The sequence below is a fragment of the Sycon ciliatum genome, chromosome 7 (genome assembly GCF_964019385.1).
Source record: "Sycon ciliatum chromosome 7, ocSycCili1.1, whole genome shotgun sequence".
Lineage (NCBI taxonomy): Eukaryota > Metazoa > Porifera > Calcarea > Leucosolenida > Sycettidae > Sycon > Sycon ciliatum.
Window position 1 is genome coordinate 16,770,021 of NC_088649.1, and position 20,328 is coordinate 16,790,348.

Sequence of the window (20,328 nt, forward strand, 5' to 3'; positions counted from 1 at the left end):
AACATGATGGACGTGCCCATTTCTTGTAGCAACAGGATTTGTGCCAACACTCCTTGTTTCAATGCGGGATGTGCCATAATGACTTTCCAGGGGCGTCAGAAGGTATTTGACATTGATGCCACTATGAATGGGGGGGGGGAGAGCTCCCCGGGAAAATGTTAGAAGAAAACTGGCCCCAAACAGACCATATAATTATTATCTTATTGCTTCAAAAATCACGGGGAAATTTTATTGGTGAGGCCAAAGCACCCCTCGCACCAGTTCCGACGCCCGTGCCCTTTGCCACCCCGACTTGTGCCAACAGGGCTGGTAAAACTACACGGTGGTTGTTCATGGTGATAAGAATGATCACACTTTCCAAGCTGTCTTCGTCTACCCATGCACAAGTGGCCATTGGTATACTCGTCCTTCATCCTGAAACGGTTTTAAAACAAAACCATCATAATTATCCTGTGGTCCTGTGATCCTGCATCAGCCTGGCGTGCGGAGAGGAGTTTGTGCTATTGAGCTGTTTGCTTTCGTTTTCTGCGCAGAGTCCTGTGGGAGCGGTATTCTTGGGCCAGACATGATTTGCTCCTGTGACCCCCATACATCCTACGGTGAACAATGTGAAAAAAGTAAGAATTGCCTGGAAGGACTGTCGGACCAGTAATGTTAACGAACATTTTTAATTCTAACGAGTTAACGAATTTGAATCGAATTTCAAAGATTCGATAGCATTTGAAGTCGTTATTTGCTAAACGATATGTACATGTACAGTCATTTGCCGGTTTTGAGATAAAATTCGTTAGAATTTCACCTCGCTAACCCACAAAAATCAGGAGATCGTTAACTTTAATTGACGTTAAAATATCTGGTCTTCCAGTAACACAATCTTCTTCAAAATAATCTGAGCACACATACACACTTCATAGCCTGAGTACAAAACTAACATGACGGGTGTAGAACAGCAGGTATGTTGTTGTTACTTTATTTTACTTCACCAGAATTACAGTCAGTAGAATGCCTTCTCACTAGACGAGTAGAGAGGGTGTCATGGCCCAAGAAAGTCGACAGACAGACCGGTCCACCTTTTACCTGCACCACTTGATGTGAAAGCAAGAGAAAGCTCTCGCGTATGTGCAACTCTGCATACAGGCCCCCAGATGTGTCACGAGTACAATTCCTACTGCGTACACAGAAGGCTAGCATGTGCATAGTCTGAATATCTGCCATGATCCCTGGATCAAGTGTACTGTCTGGCTTACTCGCTGGTGACTTTGTGCGGTCGAATATTTCTTTTCCCAAAGCTCCATGAATGACTTACCATGCTCTCTTTATATTATTCTGTCTCGCGCTGTGATGTTGTTTCCACTGTATGCCTGATCGTGTCTATAGCATGCAAGTGCGTGAACCAGGGTCGGTGTGACAGCGAGGGTATATGCAGCTGCCCAGAAAGATTCACCGGAGACAAGTGCCAAATCTGTAAGTATAGATGGATTTTAAAGGGAACAAGAGAACTTCAAGCTCAAAGGATCAGTCGTAAACTTCTCAGCGCCTTCTAGGTTCAGCCTGGTCCCATAATAAAACCGGTTGTGGCGACAAACACGATTAGGTCGGCTGCAGGGACACCGTAATCTCGCACCTGCCCCAGCACCAATCAAACATGTCCCTTTGGCAGTTCACAGTACGAACTTCAACAAATCCCTGTGTAATGCGTACCAGGGGAAGGCTAGACAGCATGTCTCTAGACATCAATAGGCATTGTATGAAAAGCCAGTCAATAGCACTAAAGAGCGAAAGCCTTTTCCAAGTTCGGTTTCACTCACGCACCGGGCCCAAGCTGGCAGCACATACAAACGCCGGGCAAGAGCTGGCAGCACAAACAAACGCCGTACTCACACGAATACAGTTGGGCCAACGGATGGCCACAGCCATCAAAAATAGGAACAAACCCATCCACGTCTTCTTTCTCTTGCTAGCTGTGCTGCTGCCTGCATCCAACTGTTTTGCAATTTCTCCCTCCCACCCACGCCTCCTGAAATTTATTATCGCTCTACACTATCCTATGTCTCACAATGAGTGCCACTCAGCATGATGGTACTCCAAGCTACATGTCATGTATTTGCATGATTTGATCTGTCCTTGGTCATTATTCTTGACAAGATTCAATTGCAATGAAGCGCCGGTGGCCGGCGGGGGCATTCGGCGGCTTGGTCTGATTCATAGCTTGTTGGTAACCGGCTTGAGATTTCCAAGGTTGCTATGACACCGTGAAGTCATGCGCAGGGCCACCCAACATGCATTTGCCCAGGAAAGACAGAAACGCGTTGCTAAGCAACAGCAAAAGCGCTCGGCGAGTATCACGCTACTCATGTAGCGCACATTGGCGTAGGGTATCACGCTACCCTTGTGCTTTGGGGTACCACATCGCCCCTCACTGGAATCAGACCCGCGCATGGATACCTTGCGCTGGCCTCCTGACGGCCAAACTCAACCAACTTGTGCTCTGTGACTGGGGTTGTACATGTCCAAGCAACATAACGTGGCCCCGGTGGGCTGACTTTCAATTAGCCAAGTGAGCTACTCAGGCCAGGGTGCATGGTCACTATTCGCAGCACTTATCGTCCATGCAGCAGTCGGGTTAATAGTTAAAGCACTGCTCATGACAAGCAAGGTCCCGGGTTCAAGTCCTGGTGGGTCCGGGATTTTTCTCTTTCCAGGCAGTTCACTTCCCCGATTGATCCTATAGATCAATTCATTTTAAAATAAATGCGATGAATAATATGAGCCTGGATCAGCAAAAACCATCCCATGTGGAACATTTCGAAAAACAAAGTTTTGCTCCAAATTGATCCACAACTATTGGTATCTTGTCTCAAGAAATTTTAGATCAATCACACCGTCGTAAGTGGGTAAAAATGTGGTACACTACATCTCTGCACAAATGGCGAAGGTGGCATCTATGTGTAAGATTCATGTATTTGTATGAGCGTTGGTATGTGTCTGATCCTGTTCAGCCATGCAATCACTCAGCTGGTTAACAAGGAGGAATACTATCATTGGGGGTGTACTCAGACCCTGTAAATTAAAGCTGTCTGGATCCTAGCACTCGAACTCAGCATCATTTGCGGCAGACTAAAACTCGTGGAGCAAGGCTTTCCATAGCTTGACGGCAGCAACTAAGGCGTGTCAGTCATCTGAGTGACTGTGCACCGTAGGGAAACCATAATTCTGCGAGATGGTCGGTGAGACGGGTGGTGTGAGCAGGTAGACGAAACAATCGCTGGTGGATCAGTTCGCCTATCCTAAGGGTATGAATACGGCTCAGCTCATTCCAGCGCCGGGATCGCATGAAAACTATGATATCATACCCCTCCACCACCTTCAACACCCCGAAAGATCATGTTTTTGTGCAAAAACAGGGCGCCTGGTTTTTACCCCAAAAATGGGGTACTATCAATAATACCTCATTTTTGGGCTGGGGCATGTACCTACTCCAAACCCCGCCCGACACATACTACATGTCTACTCTCCATATAACGTAATCTCTGGGACCACGCAAAAATTATGTTTATCGAGAGTTATGTTATGTAGAAAACCGTTTGAAAAATACATGTACCTCAAAATGAAGGATATAACAAGGCTGGTTCAACCGTGTAAACAAATACACACTGCACCATCATCGATATCAGATACCATCAATACCGCTGACTATATGCACAATAGGACTAGATTGGCTATAGTGCTAGCTACGGCTACAGCTTGATTGTACCACGCACGTGAAGCGTTGTATCGAGAGTGCGCACGTCGGGGACCGCGCCGTAGTGTGCGTTATGCCGGGGTTTATGTTATGTAGGATTATGTTGTGTAGAACAAAATTTGTATGGGAGTGATGCTGTTTCGGCGCCGGATTTGATTTTTTTTTATGTACTAACGAGGTTTATGTACAAGTGAGAGTTGTTATATCGAGAGGAGACCTGTACTGGGATCTGTCCGAAGCAGGTGTACAAATGGGGCGGTGTGTGTCCCAGCCCCAGCTGTTTGGCCACTGTACGAATGCACCTTTTATCCAGTACAGTTAGCTGGTGTCTTTTTCTGGGATGTTAGGGAGGAGAGATATGCGTTGGAACTGTAGAGGATGCCAGGTAGAATGAGAGCAAGTCATATAATCTGCCAGAGAGGGCATCTCATCCGGGCCGGACTAATCCTGACGAAGAATTTGTTCCTGACATCTCAATACAACCGTTTTGAAATGACGCTTTTCCACTTCTCCTACTTTTTCAAGACATAAGGCCATGGTAAAAAATAAAGTTGATTCTCAGGTCATGAGCCTGTGAAAATCGGTGCGAGCGAGCGATTTTTTATTTTAATTCCCACAATTTTTTTATTTCCAAAGATAGGGTCACACATGTGTACGTCACAGGTTCATAATTAATTTATAATTATTTTATTATTCAGGCCAGGGAGTAGAAAAATGCCGGTATTTTACTACTCCCGGATTCATGTCTTTCGCATTGACCGTTTTCATGCACGCATATGCATGCATAGAAATAAAAAAAATCGTCGGTGCGCCGCCAAAAATCGGTGCGCGCGTACTTGAGAATCAAAGATAATTTTTACCATGGCCTAACATGGGATTTGAACCCGCACTGTCGCCCTGCATGCATTCCCCTGATACACTTCGCATACATACACATTCTTCGAAGTTTCTTCATGTTATGATCTTGCAGCTGAAAGCCCTATTTGAATAGGGTGTCCAGCTGTCTTTGGTGGTACGCTACGCGGCATGTACGGGAGAGAGCCATGCAGGCGCGACGACACGAAATACATAATTGTACCAAAGTAAAGCTGTGTGGACCCTGGCTAGCGCCAGACGTTACTGAAGTAACGTCTGCTGTATAGCTACGGGAATAACGTGTACTCTGCTTTGCTTCTGCCTGTGGTCTTACCTGCAGCCAAATGGCTTCAAGTGAGAAGTGTGACGTACGCAATGGCACAGCCCACCCATCTGACCATGGTCACATTGGACTTTGCCGAGGAGGCCTGTCAGCAGTACGGATTGCACATTGTTACCGAGGACTGGGTTCAGAAGCACGGCCATCATATACTGCCAATGCGCTGGGCACTTCCGCTGTCTCTGGAGCCACACACTCCTTATCACCTCGCACCGACACTGGTCAACGGAAAACGGCGTCACCGCACTGTTACATTTGAAGAGGATCAGAGTAGGCCAACATTTGAAAGCTGCTCGGCCGGCGGCGAAGCGGCTATCTTCTGTTTCAGTAAGTGAGATTTAATTTATGTATTTAGTTATTTAGAAGACCAGAGAGCTACAAGGTACGCTATGATATCCACTTACACCACCAGTTACTTTACAATCAGCTCATGCGATAACATTGCACGAAACTGACCAACGGTACTGACATTCTGCACATAACGGTTAGTACCCGAGTCTAAAAATGTGTTTACTAAACTCAATCTCGTGGCATGTGCACAGAACGCTAATGTAGGGACCAAGCACAGAGGTGAGGGTTGTTACGGAATCACGGCCATTCCGTTCCCCAGGACGCAGGACACAAAGGACAAGTACTCATTTGTTTTACACTAGATATTTTGACATGACAGAAATGAAGACTACACTGAAAGAGGCGAACAAGAAGACTGACGAAAGGACTCTCGACTACAAAATCGCGCATGCTAATTGCACACATGCACGCGACTAGACGAGACAGTTTGTGGAATGCCATCACACAGGAAAACAACACATCATTTCACAACAGGGTGATGCCTTACCAGATGAACCCTGTGTACCAGGATATGCAGATTGTTTTCATTGCTGTTGTTTGATGATTACCTCGCATGTATCTGGCTGGGGTACCCATGTGCTCACATACAGTCCCTGGCTACGCTTTGGAACTGTTTTCGCTGCGTATGTCCTCATCTCTCTTCGCTTTGTCTTCGCTGCCTGATCTCTTACTAATCTTTGCTTGCCTGCTTGCTTGCTTGTATTGCTGAGGGAACATATGCTGGTTTGTATTCGTGGGTTCCTATGGTGCATGGGCCATGCGTACTCATCCAGCGGATATGTGTGAATAATAATAGTAATAGTAATCGCAATGGCTGACTTTGTCCAAACAATTAACTCTCTCTGTCTCGCTGTCTCTGTTTCGCTGTCTCTTTTTCTCTGTTTTTCTGTCTCTCTGTCTCTCTTTCTGTGTTTGTGTGTGTGTGTGTGTGTGTGTGTGTGTTTGTTGTGTGTGCGCGTGTACTTTTCACTTTTCGTGCAGATTACTGTGGTGGTGGTGAAATTGAAGAGGACCTCGGTTGTGCCTGTGACCGATCCGTGTACTACGACATACATTGTGAAAAACGTAAGTCAGAATGTCTCTTTTATCATACTTTGCCCAGAAATAGAAGAACAATAACAAGAACGTTGGGAATAGAAGAGCATTGGGCAGTCAGCTGACCACTCCAGCTTTGGCCGTGCAACGTATTGTGAAAGTTGCCTCGGATTGAATAAGGCTGATTTGCCATACGCCGACAGAAGTAATTGATGAAGCTAATGGAATTGTCTCTCTTGCCATTTGCTGCAACCCATAATCGATTTTTGTTTTAAAAATTGGCAATCTGCCACTCTGTGATTAGCGAATGCCTCACTTTCCAGTACCCGTAAAACAAAATCCCGTGCTTTTGTCTGTGTTCTGCCGTATTCTGCACACACCGACCCCGGCTGTATATCCAATCAGGGCTGCAGCATGCAAGTGCTTGAACCAGGGTCAGTGTGACAACAATGGTGCATGCTCCTGCCCAGAAGGATTCACCGGAGACTATTGCCAGAAGCGTAAGTCACTATCAATGCTTTATTTTATTTTATGTTTTTATCGTATTCATGGTCCGTGCAATATATGCTGAGCGGTTGTTGAAAAGATACCATGATGTTTCGAATGTAGCGAGCTATTTTCAACTACGGGGGCATCTGTAAAAGCTGATATTTAGGCGAGACCAAAATAAAATCGAGATTCCCGGGCAGGATCCATGTGAAATTGGTGCGGGCGGGCGAATTTTATTTTTTATTTATTTTTCCCATGTATGTACATGACTAATATGTGTGCATGCCATGTTGAACTTTTTTTACAGCATTTTCCGGTAATTTTTATTCAACTTTTTTTGCAAACAACAGGTACGCGGTTTACCCGTTCAATTTTCTATATTTCAATGGCCCTGATCTGTACATATTATACAAGCTCGGGTTTGTGTGACTCCACGTCACAGATCTACTCACACGATCAGTACTGTACATGTATGAACTGTTAAAAAAAAATGGCTTTGGCGCAATTTTGGTGCGGGAGGGCCCGGGAATCTCTATTTTTGTTGGTATCGCCTTATTTTAGAAACGAAAACTAGTAATTTGTCTTCAACCCCGCTCCCTGAGAAACGAACACATACAAACAGAACATAGCATCGAATTTTTTTCTTTTTCTGGATGTGCCAACACATACAAACTGGGCATCAATATTTTTCAAAAACCGAACAGGCGTTTATTCCCCCACCCCTCCCCCACCCCGCCCCACCCCGCCCCCTGAACGACTAGCTTTCGTTTCTAAATGAATATTTACAGATGCGCCCTAAAGCAAGCTCGTGGTATGACTGTACACATCGCCGTATTGATACTATATGCGCACATGCTATTGTGCTAGGCACTGTTCTACACAGATGACATTGCTGGCTTTATCTAACAACCATTGTGTCTTGTTGTTGGTATGTGCTTTCTTCTTTTGTTTTTTTGTTTTGTTGCTTTCTTGCGACCAGTGCTCAATGAGTCGAACATTGTCCAGTGTAATCTAGCTACAGCGCCCACAAACAGTCCAATGAGCACACCAACCATTACCCCAAACACTACACTCGTCCAAACTTCTAAGCCATTCACCACAACCACCGCTGCCTCAGCCGAACCACCCATGGACGCCGCAACCACCGCACCCGCCACCGCCACGCCCACCCCGTTCTGTATCATCTCTTACACAAAGCCCACTACTACTGCTAGTACAGCGACTGCCACCGTCACGACGGCGCCAGGAGAAACACCCGACGAGCAGACAAACTCAACCAGTACATCGCCTGGGTCTGGCAGCACCATGCCCACAACCACCGCCACCAAGGTACACGAGACTACCGCAGAGAATGCTAGCAACCACTGCTGCAGCTACCACTGCTGCAGCAACCACTGAGGCAGCAACCACTGAGGCAGCCACCTCGAATTGGACAACCACTGCTGCAGCAACCACTGAGGCATCAACCACTGCTGCAGCAACCACCAAGGCAGCAACCACAGATGCAGCAACAACTGCTGCAGCAACCACTGGTGCAGCAACCTCTGCTGCAGCAACCACTGAGGCAGCAACCACTGCTGCAGCAACCACTGAGGCAGCCACCTCGAATTCCACAACCACTGCTGCAGCAACCACTGCTGCAGCAACCACCAAGGCAGCAACCACCCAGGCAGCAACCACTGAGGCATCAACCACTGGTGCAGCAACCACTGCTGCAGCAACCACTGCTGCAGCAACCACTGAGGCAGCAACCACTGAGGCAGCCACCTTGAATTCGACAACCACTGCTGCAGCAACCACCAAGGCAGCAACCACAGATGCAGCAACAACTGCTGCAGCAACCACTGGTGCAGCAACCTCTGCTGCAGCAACCACTGAGGCAGCAACCACTGAGGCAGCAACCACTGCTGCAGCAACCACTGAGGCAGCCATCACTGAGGCAGCCACCTCGAATTCGACAATCACTGCTGCAGCAACCACTGCTGCAGCAACCACCAAGGCAGCAACCACCCAGGCAGCAACCACTGAGGCATCAACCACTGGTGCAGCAACCACTGCTGCAGCAACCACTGAGGCAGCAACCACTGAGGCAGCCACCTTGAATTCGACAACCACTGCTGCAGCAACCACTGCTGCAGCAACCACTGAGGCATCAACCAATGCTGCAGCAACCACTGAGGCAGCAACTACTGAGGCAGCAACTGATCCAGCAACCACCGAATCCGCGGCTACCACAACCACCAAATCCAACACTACTTCCACCAAAACGCCAATGGATGCCACAACCACCGCATCTGCAGCAGCCACAACCACAACGCCCAACACTACGTTAACAGAAACACCCATCGGTAGTGTCACCGCTGCATCCACCACTGCAACACCCACCAAATCCAACACTACTTCAACTACCACAACCACTGCTGCAGCAACCACTGCTGCAGCAACCACTGATGCAGCAACCACCGAGGCAGCAACTACTGCTGCAGCAACCACCCAGGCAGCAACTACTGCTGCAGCAACCACCGAGGCAGCAACTACTCCTGCAGCAACCACTGAGGCAACAACCACTTCTCCTGCAACCACTGATGCAGCAACCACTGCTGCAGCAACCACCCAGGCAGCAACTACTGATGCAGCAACTACTGATGCAGAAACCACCAATGCAGCAACCACTGCTGCAGCAACCACTGATGCAGCAACCACTGAGACAGCAACAACTGAGACAGCAAACACTGATGCAGCAACCACTGATGCAGCAACCACTGGTGCAGCAACCACCAAGGCAGCAACTACTGATGCAGCAACCACCAATGCAGCAACCACCAAGGCAGCAACCACTGCTGCAGCAACCACTGAGGCAGCAACCACTGATGCAGCAACCACTGAGGCAGCAACCACTGCTGCAGCAACCACCGAGGCAGTAACTACTGATGCAGCAACCACGGAGGCAGCAACTACTACTGCAGCAACCACTGAGGCAGCAACTACTGCTGCAGCAACCACCCAGGCAGCAACTACTGCTGCAGCAACCACAGAGGCAGCAACTACTGCTGCAGCAACCACCGAGGCAGCAACTACTGCTGCAGCAACCACCGAGGCAGCAACTACTGCTGCAGCAACCACTGCTGCAGCAACCACTGAGGCAGCAACCACTGATGCAGCAACTACTGATGCAGCAACCACTTCTCCTGCAACCACTGATGCAGCAACCACTGATGCAGCAACCACTGCTGCAGCAACCACTGAGGCAGCAACCACTGAGGCAGCCACCTCGAATTGGACAACCACTGCTGCAGCAACCACTGAGGCATCAACCACGGCTGCAGCAACCACCAAGGCAGGAACCACAGATGCAGCAACAACTGCTGCAGCAACCGCTGGTGCAGCAACCTCTGCTGCAGCAACCACTGAGGCAGCAACCACTGCTGCAGCAACCACTGCTGCAGCAACCACTGAGGCAGCCACCTCGAATTCCACAACCACTGCTGCAGCAACCACTGCTGCAGCAACCACCAAGGCAGCAACCACCCAGGCAGCAACCACTGAGGCATCAACCACTGGTGCAGCAACCACTGCTGCAGCAACCACTGCTGCAGCAACCACTGAGGCAGCAACCACTGAGGCAGCCACCTTGAATTCGACAACCACTGCTGCAGCAACCACCAAGGCAGCAACCACAGATGCAGCAACAACTGCTGCAGCAACCACTGGTGCAGCAACCTCTGCTGCAGCAACCACTGAGGCAGCAACCACTGAGGCAGCAACCACTGCTGCAGCAACCACTGAGGCAGCCATCACTGAGGCAGCCACCTCGAATTCGACAATCACTGCTGCAGCAACCACTGCTGCAGCAACCACCAAGGCAGCAACCACCCAGGCAGCAACCACTGAGGCATCAACCACTGGTGCAGCAACCACTGCTGCAGCAACCACTGAGGCAGCAACCACTGAGGCAGCCACCTTGAATTCGACAACCACTGCTGCAGCAACCACTGCTGCAGCAACCACTGAGGCATCAACCAATGCTGCAGCAACCACTGAGGCAGCAACTACTGAGGCAGCAACTGACCCAGCAACCACCGAATCCGCGGCTACCACAACCACCAAATCCAACACTACTTCCACCAAAACGCCAATGGATGCCACAACCACCGCATCTGCAGCAGCCACAACCACAACGCCCAACACTACGTTAACAGAAACACCCATCGGTAGTGTCACCGCTGCATCCACCACTGCAACACCCACCAAATCCAACACTACTTCAACTACCACAACCACTGCTGCAGCAGCCACTGCTGCAGCAACCACTGATGCAGCAACCACCGAGGCAGCAACTACTGCTGCAGCAACCACCCAGGCAGCAACTACTGCTGCAGCAACCACCGAGGCAGCAACTACTCCTGCAGCAACCACTGAGGCAACAACCACTTCTCCTGCAACCACTGATGCAGCAACCACTGCTGCAGCAACCACTGCTGCAGCAACCACCCAGGCAGCAACTACTGATGCAGCAACTACTGATGCAGAAACCACCAATGCAGCAACCACTGCTGCAGCAACCACTGATGCAGCAACCACTGAGACAGCAACAACTGAGACAGCAAACACTGATGCAGCAACCACTGATGCAGCAACCACTGCTGCAGCAACCACCAAGGCAGCAACTACTGATGCAGCAACCACCAATGCAGCAACCACCAAGGCAGCAACCACTGCTGCAGCAACCACTGAGGCAGCAACCACTGATGCAGCAACCACTGAGGCAGCAACCACTGCTGCAGCAACCACCGAGGCAGTAACTACTTATGCAGCAACCACGGAGGCAGCAACTACTACTGCAGCAACCACTGAGGCAGCAACTACTGCTGCAGCAACCACCCAGGCAGCAACTACTGCTGCAGCAACCACAGAGGCAGCAACTACTGCTGCAGCAACCACCGAGGCAGCAACTACTGCTGCAGCAACCACCGAGGCAGCAACTACTGCTGCAGCAACCACTGCTGCAGCAACCACTGAGGCAGCAGCCACTGATGCAGCAACTACTGATGCAGCAACCACCAATGCAGCAACCACTGCTGCAGCAACCACTGATGCGGCAACCACTGAGACAGCAACAACTGAGACAGCAAACACTAATGCAGCAACCACTGATGAAGCAACCACTGAGGCAGCAACCACTGAGGCAGCAACCACTGATGCAGCAACCACCGAGGCAGCAACCACTGATGCAGCAACTACTGATGCAGCAACCACTGCTGAAGCAACCACTGCTGCAGCAACCACTGATGCAGCAACCACTGATGCAGCAACCACTGATGCAGCAACCACTGACGCAGCAACAACTGAGACAGCAACCACTGCTGCAGCAACCACTGAGGCAACAACCACTTCTCCTGCAACAACTGATGCAGCAACCACTGCTCCAGCAGCCAAGGAGGCAGCAACCACTGATGCAGCAACCACCAATGCAGCAACCACTGCTGCAGCAACCACTGAGGCAGCAACCACTGAGGCAGCAACCACTGAAGCAGCAACCACTGAGGCAGCAACCACTGCTGCAGCAAGCACTGCTGCAGCAACCACTGATGCAGCAACCACTGAGGCAGCAACCACTGCACCCGGTAAGTGTGGCATGGCTTGATGGTGGATCATTTTGTGGAATTTCACTAGGGGTGTGTGTTTTTGTGTGTTTTTGTGTTGTGACCCATGTTCTGTTCATGATGCTGACAATCAACTCTTTTGGTCTAATTGGGTGCATTTTGGTATTCGACAATGTTAAAACATTCTCAGACCAAGACTGTTTGCCTACTAACCACAAATACTTCAAGTATAATGAAATTATGATTCCATTCTTTCCGGTCGTTGAATTGCTCTAACTCCGTTACCACTCACTGATGATAATCCTGTGCCTTTTTCCTTCCCATACTGTGGTGTGTGGGAAAATCAATCGGTGGTATTTTAACACTTCTGCAGCGTGCAAGTGTGTGAACCAGGGTAAGTGTAACGAACAAGGTAAATGCATCTGTCCAAGAGGATTCGCCGGAGAACATTGCGAGAAGAGTAAGTGGCAGTTGCTCTAGATATGTTTCCTTTTTCCGTTCATCTCATAGAGGTTTTATAATACTGCATGCCATAAAGGAAACCAGTTGAGTGGCAAACTGGGAGAAATGTGTACCGAGGTACTCTGAAAGCCCTAATATGGAATCCAGCTCAGTACTAACAGTTTTACAGTCAAATCTGCCGTTAGCGACCTCTGCTGTAGGCGACCATCCACCGTTAGCGACCGATTTTCCGTGCACCGACGGTTTCACATACAAACTGATCTGTCCAGAGCGACCATCTGCTGTGCGCGACCAGCGACCGCGATTTCATGCATGGTGGCTGCATTCAAATCTGCTGTAAGCGACTGCGACCCAGGTTCACTAAGGTGCGAAACTGTACTTGCCAGTGCGCTGTCAACTGCAAAGTGTGAAAATGCGCTGTCTTGCAAGTGCGATCGACTGGCGCCTGGCCTGTACTGAGGCTGTGCTGTAGCTCTCGACTCAAGTCCAGGCAGTGTCGATCTACTGCCGTGTCGCATACGCGTACTATACGGGTATGGTCGTCGTTGAATATCCAATAAAATGATAAAAAAAATCACATTATTCTCGTCGATTTGAGTACATGGAAGCATATACCTGGTATGCCGGATTTACCATACATCTGCCGTAAGAGACCATCTGCCGTAAGCGACCGCTTTTTCTTGCACCAAGGGGCGGTCGCTTACGACAGATTTGACTGTATCAAGAGTCCATAACCCCAAGAGTGTGCAACTGTGGTCTGGCTGATGTAGGCCCACTGCGGGGCAGAATTCCAACATTACGTCATGCCGCTGAGGCACAAAGGATAAAATTCCGCTGTGCTTGGATTTTGCCTTGGCACCAGGGAGTAGTACAAGCGCTTCGAACATGTACGTCATTTTTGTCCTATTACTATAGGCCTTATGCACATTGTACAGATGCACGAAATCCCGTATAATCTTGTAGAATCCCGTAGACCCGGTTGGGTGTTGAATGTGCAGGACCCTATTGTGTTTACTGCTATTTCCACTATGAAATGGGCCATGAAGGCATTTCATACGAAATCTTTTCCCGGCAGAGATCTAGCTAGTCGTTAGTTCAATCCCAAAGTGAAGAAGGCTTGAAAAGTGATCGTTTGCCATGAATTGTGAGGCTAAATGGGTCAAACGCGCATGTATAGCACACAATGAACACCCAACCGGGTATGTACACACCTACGGCCATAGTACAGAACTTCGTACATCTGTACAATGTGCATAAGGACTATTAGAGAGGTTCCGCAATACGTAAAGTTGAGCAACTTTACGTTAGTAGGCGGGGAAAACCCGTGAATTCGCGAGTTTGCACTCCACTTACGAAAAGTTGTCTACGTAGAGTACGTAGATAGGGCTCTGATAACGTAGGTGGTCCGTAAGTGGATTGGGGTACAAATTTATGACTCTCTCCCCAGGTCGATCTGGCCGTACGCTGCCGCGTTCGGAGTTGCCAAGGGCAGCTATGTGATTTGAAAACTCCGTATGGCGGAACAAAGATGCGCATGCAGTTAACGTAAGACTGTCCATAGATCGACTAAGTCTTTTACTAACGAAATTACGTTATGCGGAACCTCTCGAATGTTGGAATTCCGCCGCGCGGATCCCCATGTAGAGAGTTTGCGCACTCTTTGGGTTATGGACTCTATGTTATATATGTATTGACTTATGAGTAAGCAGAGCCAGATTTGGCCAGTGAAGCTTCGATACCTTGCCGCAAATTTCTGCTAATATGCTCTTTTCTCTATTTGCTGCATTGCGGCTAGCGCCATGATGGCGAAGAAAACTGCGTCAACTTCCGTGCTGTTTTATCTCTACCGTGTGTGTTTGGACAATGTGTTGATGCAGCATGCGAATGCTTGAACCGTGCTCGGTGTAATGAGAATGGCACCTGCACGTGTCGGAAAGGATTCTACGGCGACAAATGCCAGTACTGTAAGTATCTTTGAGTGAGTGTGAAGTGAGTGTGAAGTGAGCGTGCTCATTCGCTTGGTGTTAACCCGGTCAAGCATGTGCCCAGGGGTGCAGCCCAAGTGGGATGCAGTGACTCAGCCAGAAAGCCACTCTTTAGATGCAGCGGGCGCTTTGTAAGGGGTCTAAATGTCTGATCTGCGTGCGTACACAAGCTCCCGCTAAAGCCTAGTGTAGTCAAAGGACCGTTGGCCTCGAGTGCTGGTCCCGGTGGTAACAGTGGTTGCTTTTTCTTCTTCTGACTTTTCCTGTTTGGCACCCCTTCCAACTAATGAGTGGCTTAAGACTTCCCGTATTTGATGAGATTTAGCTGAGCCCCCCTCCCCCCACCCCCCTTCCTCCGATTCCCAGAGTAAACTTCAGAAGTACCACGGCAGCATCCTGAAATTGCATTCAATTCACCTTTTGTATTGGTATGGTTATGTGCGTGTGCGTGCATTTCTCGGTTTGCTTTCCTAATCACAGATGTGAAGGAGGTCTGCAATGGCAGAGATCATTACAGATACTTCTACATCCCGCTGACAGTAATCTGCTCCGGGGGATGCGACAAGAGGGCAGGACTCCCGTACGGCCATAGCCAGTGTCTGGATAGGGGCTACGTGCTCGCCGACGAACGTGCCTTCATGAACAAAGCGCTAGACATTCAGGGCTGCTTCGATGGCATGCTCGTCGACATGATGCACCACGGCTACTCCACCCCGGTGAACATCTGGACTCTGGGCTGGGCGCGGCACTATATCTACACGCACTCCCTGCTAGGCAGCCGAGCTAGCCACAGGCCAGCGGATGCCAGCAAAGCCGACACTGTCTGTCATGGTAAGCGGTGGTGGCCAGGCATCTCGCTGAAAGTATTCGCAGCTACATCGAATCGGGAGAATACGGTTAACCCTTTCACTGCTGTTGCCATACTATTACTGGGGTCTAGACAATGCCCAGGCTCTGAGCCCATACTATTACATAATGGCTGCGCGTTACATGTTGATGAAAATTTACAGTCTGTGATGTATTTCCAGTGAAACTTTACCTGTCTTCGTTGGTCCTTAGAGCCCTGGCAGCAATGCACCACAGCATTCAAAGCGATAACCGCAAAAGGCCGGGCTTCCGTAGCAGTTGTGACGCTTGCACTAGATTTTGGTTTGCCAAAACGAGCTTCTTCTGTCGTAGTTTCGGGACAAGTTACATGCATGGTATTGATTGGCCCATGTGAACTGATTTAGAGTGGTTTCGCATCTATCACATGACCATACAGGGCAGCCATGTTGGTTCCAACTCCACTCAACCCCTGCATCTATGGGTCAAATGATGTCGGCCGTGTTGGTTCCACAGTCAATATGACAATCATGATCTGGTCTTTCTGCACAAATTTAGTCACATGAGGAAGATGTGAAACCATTCTATCGCTGATTTTACCAGCAATCAGCACTTGATGATGGTTATCATCATGTTCATCTCTGATTCCAATGCTTTTCACATTTGTGTGTGTGTCCCAGCCGCTTGGCGTTATTCCAGATCAGGACCCCTGGCAGTCGCAGCCCTCATCATGCACCACTTCCAGCGTGAAACGTTGCCCACTGCCGAAGGTCTGTGTTACTGGTACGGCCTGCACATCCCGACGAAAATGTTCCTCTTGAAGCACGAGGACGAACTGAGACCACTCTTTGCGAGAACCGAAATGCGCAGATTCCCGGGCCCCTACTACGCAACAAGTCATGCTGCTCAGCCTAACCAGCCGCGTGTACAGAACAAGGTTACCTTCGATGTTAGCACACTCGCACCGAAGATCGAGGATGACTCACAGCATCCCGGGTACAGTGCCGTTCTCTGCGTCAGTAAGTGTTGCAGTGGGCTTGTAATGTTGTGCTTCACAGACGGAAGAAAGAGCAACTGCTTGTTCATAACTCACGAGTTTCACGAACTGAATCGATCATCAGACGTAAATTTTCGTCTGATCGATTCAGTTCGTGAAAGTCAGAGTTACGAAAAGGCAACTGCTCGTTCTTCTGTTGGTGTATACCGCTCTTCGCTTTCGTCCAATTGAGCCATCTACAGATGGTGGGTGATGAAGTTCACATTGTAATCTGTACACCGTGAAAAAAATGATGTGTCTCCTCTAACCCCTTATGGGCCTCACATAAGCGTAAAGGTCATATACGACCCGCACCGTACAGTAAAATCCCATTTTTTTAGTGTTTTGTTGCTAGGAGACGACTGAAATGGCGCGCTGCGTATAGCTGAGGTTCAAGGCTTTCCAACGGTGTAAGATACAATCATTCTTTCCATACAAATGTTTGCAGTATCGAACGACTGAAGTTTGGTTAAATTGGAACAGACGACCATCCGCCATCCGCCATGCACATATGTGGAGAATGGGAACGCATCTCTTGAGGCCGGGCCTGACAAGCTTTCTGAGGACAGTAGTTGCACCAGTCCAGGCTGGATATCCCTGGAGGGTTTGCAGAGTAGTGTGTTGATAAAGAGAGCTCCGTTTGGTCCTCCTTGCTGAAAATAAATCGTCCCCGAATGAATAAATCAAAAATACCAACCAGCGAGGAAGCACGGCAACAGCAACTCTTACAAGGACTCGTCAGGTGCGATCAGCTGATTCGCTTAGCCGTGAGAATCACACCATGCATGAGATCACGCCTGAGTACTCATCTGAGCGAGAGTGAATCTGACGCGAGCGGCGCTGAAGTGAACGAACCAAAATTACGATATTGTGATACTGCCGCTTGTGGCGCATCGCCGATGGCGATGGATTTCAGTTCAAGGACGGAATTAGGAGTACACAATTTTATAGCGTCTACCTGATTGTTTATCGTAGGACTTCAGCTCCGACTTGATATGCACTTGATATGCATGTCGTGCTATGATTTTCGTGTATTACGTTCGCAATTGTATTTTCTCTCAACTTAAAGGGCTTCCACGTGTCATACCCTTGCCTGGACCTAGTCATATTTGTGTTTTCTGGACTCGTTCAGGCAAGTCGACAAATTTTCGCTTGCCTGGACCTAGTCATATTTGTGTTTTCTGGACTCGTTCAGGCAAGTCGACAAATGTTCGGCCCTTTCAAATTTCGGCCTCTCCAAGGGCTAACACACATTTCGGCTGCAACAATTGTTTGACCTGTACTGCTGCTGCCTGTATACGCTGTCACACTGAACCCTGCAAAGCAAACTTTCGGCTGCAACAAATTTTCACCCAATATGGTCAGGCCGAAAATAGCCGAAAACAAACATGCGCCGCCTAATTATTTGTTGACTAAGAGTACAGTATTTCTTAAGTTCTTGAGTTATGGCTGGTTGTTTGTACACGTGTGTTTGCGTGACCACCTCTCACATGCATTGAGTTAGACCCACTAAGGGCTAAATGTAGGGGTCAAAAGGGTGTACCGGGTACCCGGGTACCGACCCGTTAATCTCAGGTACCATTAGTAAAAGGGTACCCGTTTGTAAAAAAAAAAAAAAAAAAGTGATCCTATCGGTATTCCAAGACTCAAAAATAAATAGGAGTGCGGATACTCTTTTCCTTTTTCCTGTGCATTCCCGCTTTCGATTTTATCAGGCAGGAGCAGGCTGAAAGACAGACTTGACAGTTGTTCTCTCCACTCTAGTGCAAGTAAAAATCGTACTGGAGGTTTTTGATTGTGATGTGAGAAAATGCAAGACTTGAAACTCGTTCGAGGTGGCAGCTGAGTAACTAGAAAGTTACGATGGTTCTCCGACATCGAACCTGCCACAGTACTTGATGAACTAGTGTCACCAGGCTGAGTGACCAGTCGGAGTGTCACAAACCGTGATGTCCGTAGGTGGTAGCTACATGTATGATACTCATGGTTGTAGTTTGTTCCTTCAATCGACGAGCTGAAAAGTAGTTCGAAATATTGCATACAAGATTACGGATTTGTGAAGATTCATTTCACGAGTTCAACAAGCTAGCACTAGCAGCTAGCTGGCCAGCAGCACATCAGCTGTGTCAGGCACCCCAGCTAGCTATGGGCGCGAACATCTTCTGAATGCAACGAGTACCAGTTCTCTGCGAACATAGCAAATAGGATTGCGCGAGATCACGGAAGTTTTGCTAAACCACTCTGTTCTTGAATGGCTTGAGTCACATCGATCTGCAGTTGATTTGCGTACATGTAGCAAAATACATGACATTGTAGCTTGTAGGACCATCTACATGTACGATTGTAAGTTACTGCCTGTGAAGTTATGTACATGGGCAAATGCATGGATGACATTCATTTGGAACCTTCATTGCCATAATAATATTATGATACACGAATCAATTGCGAATCATAATGTAGTATCAAAATACAACCTGAGAATATACAAATTAAAATCATGATTTATGTGAGAAATGCGCAAAAAATAATATGGCTGCTAAAGGGTACCCGTTAACCCGCCCGTTAAGAAAATTACCCGTTCGTTAGTTAAAGGTACACCCGTTTGACCCCTAGCTAAATGATTCCCCTTTGCCTCTGTTCACGCACACTCCCATCCTGTTTTCCGTTGCAGAGCACTGCGGGAACGGCATCGTGGAAGACGACAAGGACAACACGTGTATCTGCGACTGGGGATGGACTGGCCCTACCTGCGAAGAACGTAAGTTGGAGACGCTCTCCTGACGTCAATTAATGTGTTTGTGGATTTTTTAAATAATAATAATCCTAAATCAAGGGGCCTCCAAGAATAAATATCGGTGCGATATACATGGATGTGCGCATGTGGACCACAAAATAATGCACGTATCTCCAAGTGCGACCTAATATGCCAATGTACACAGCTTTCAATGTACACAGCTTTCACAAGTCAGTTTACATTTTGCACTCGAGTGATTGTCCAGGTCCGCGCATGATGATTTACTTGTTCTGTTTCTACATTCCCGCTAGCAACTCCTTTGAATGTGCACGAAAGAAGGCATGGAATGTTCCCGGTTCTGGGAAAAAATATGTTATTTCCAATAATGACTATACTCGTCTTGCCTTGTCTTGATTCTGCCAATTTAGAAACCGCCGTCCGCAAGGAATTTGACATCACCAAGAATGGCAAGAAGATCGCAGCAGATGTCGAGGTCCATGCATGTAACGGCTGGGTGTACTTCGACGCGGAGAAACATGCAGTCAATAACTGCACTCGTGAGTCGCAGCATTTCGATTACTCCGGACCTTTCAGCATGGAGATTTACGAGAGCTACCCGATAGTTCGCGCAGCCGTCGACAAACTCCTGCGAGTAGCTGGTACGAACAAGCTCATTATATACGTCAATGGGCTCGACGAACATGGTCGGATTTCTAACCATTACCGCACGTTCACCTACCACAACAAAACCGACAGATGGACTAACCTCATCAACCTTCAAGCCACCAGAGGTCTCGTTGTTTGCACAAGTAAGTCGGCTATACCGCGAATCAACCAAATTCGGAAAAATATGCCTTTGATAATAGTTGAG

At 48.5% G+C, this 20,328-nt stretch overlaps 1 protein-coding gene across 1 annotated transcript; it reads left to right on the forward strand.

Annotated features, from left to right (window-relative positions):
- The first annotated feature begins 2,926 nt into the window (after positions 1 to 2,926).
- On the forward strand, positions 2,927 to 13,003 carry LOC135821656 (mucin-19-like). The gene is made up of 6 exons (XM_065334655.1): positions 2,927 to 2,948; positions 4,938 to 5,264; positions 6,270 to 6,353; positions 8,027 to 11,910; positions 12,092 to 12,436; positions 12,926 to 13,003. Exons 1-6 carry the CDS (start codon positions 2,927 to 2,929, stop codon positions 13,001 to 13,003), a joined length of 4,740 nt encoding a protein of 1,579 aa, XP_065190727.1.
- Positions 13,004 to 20,328: the final 7,325 nt, after the last annotated feature.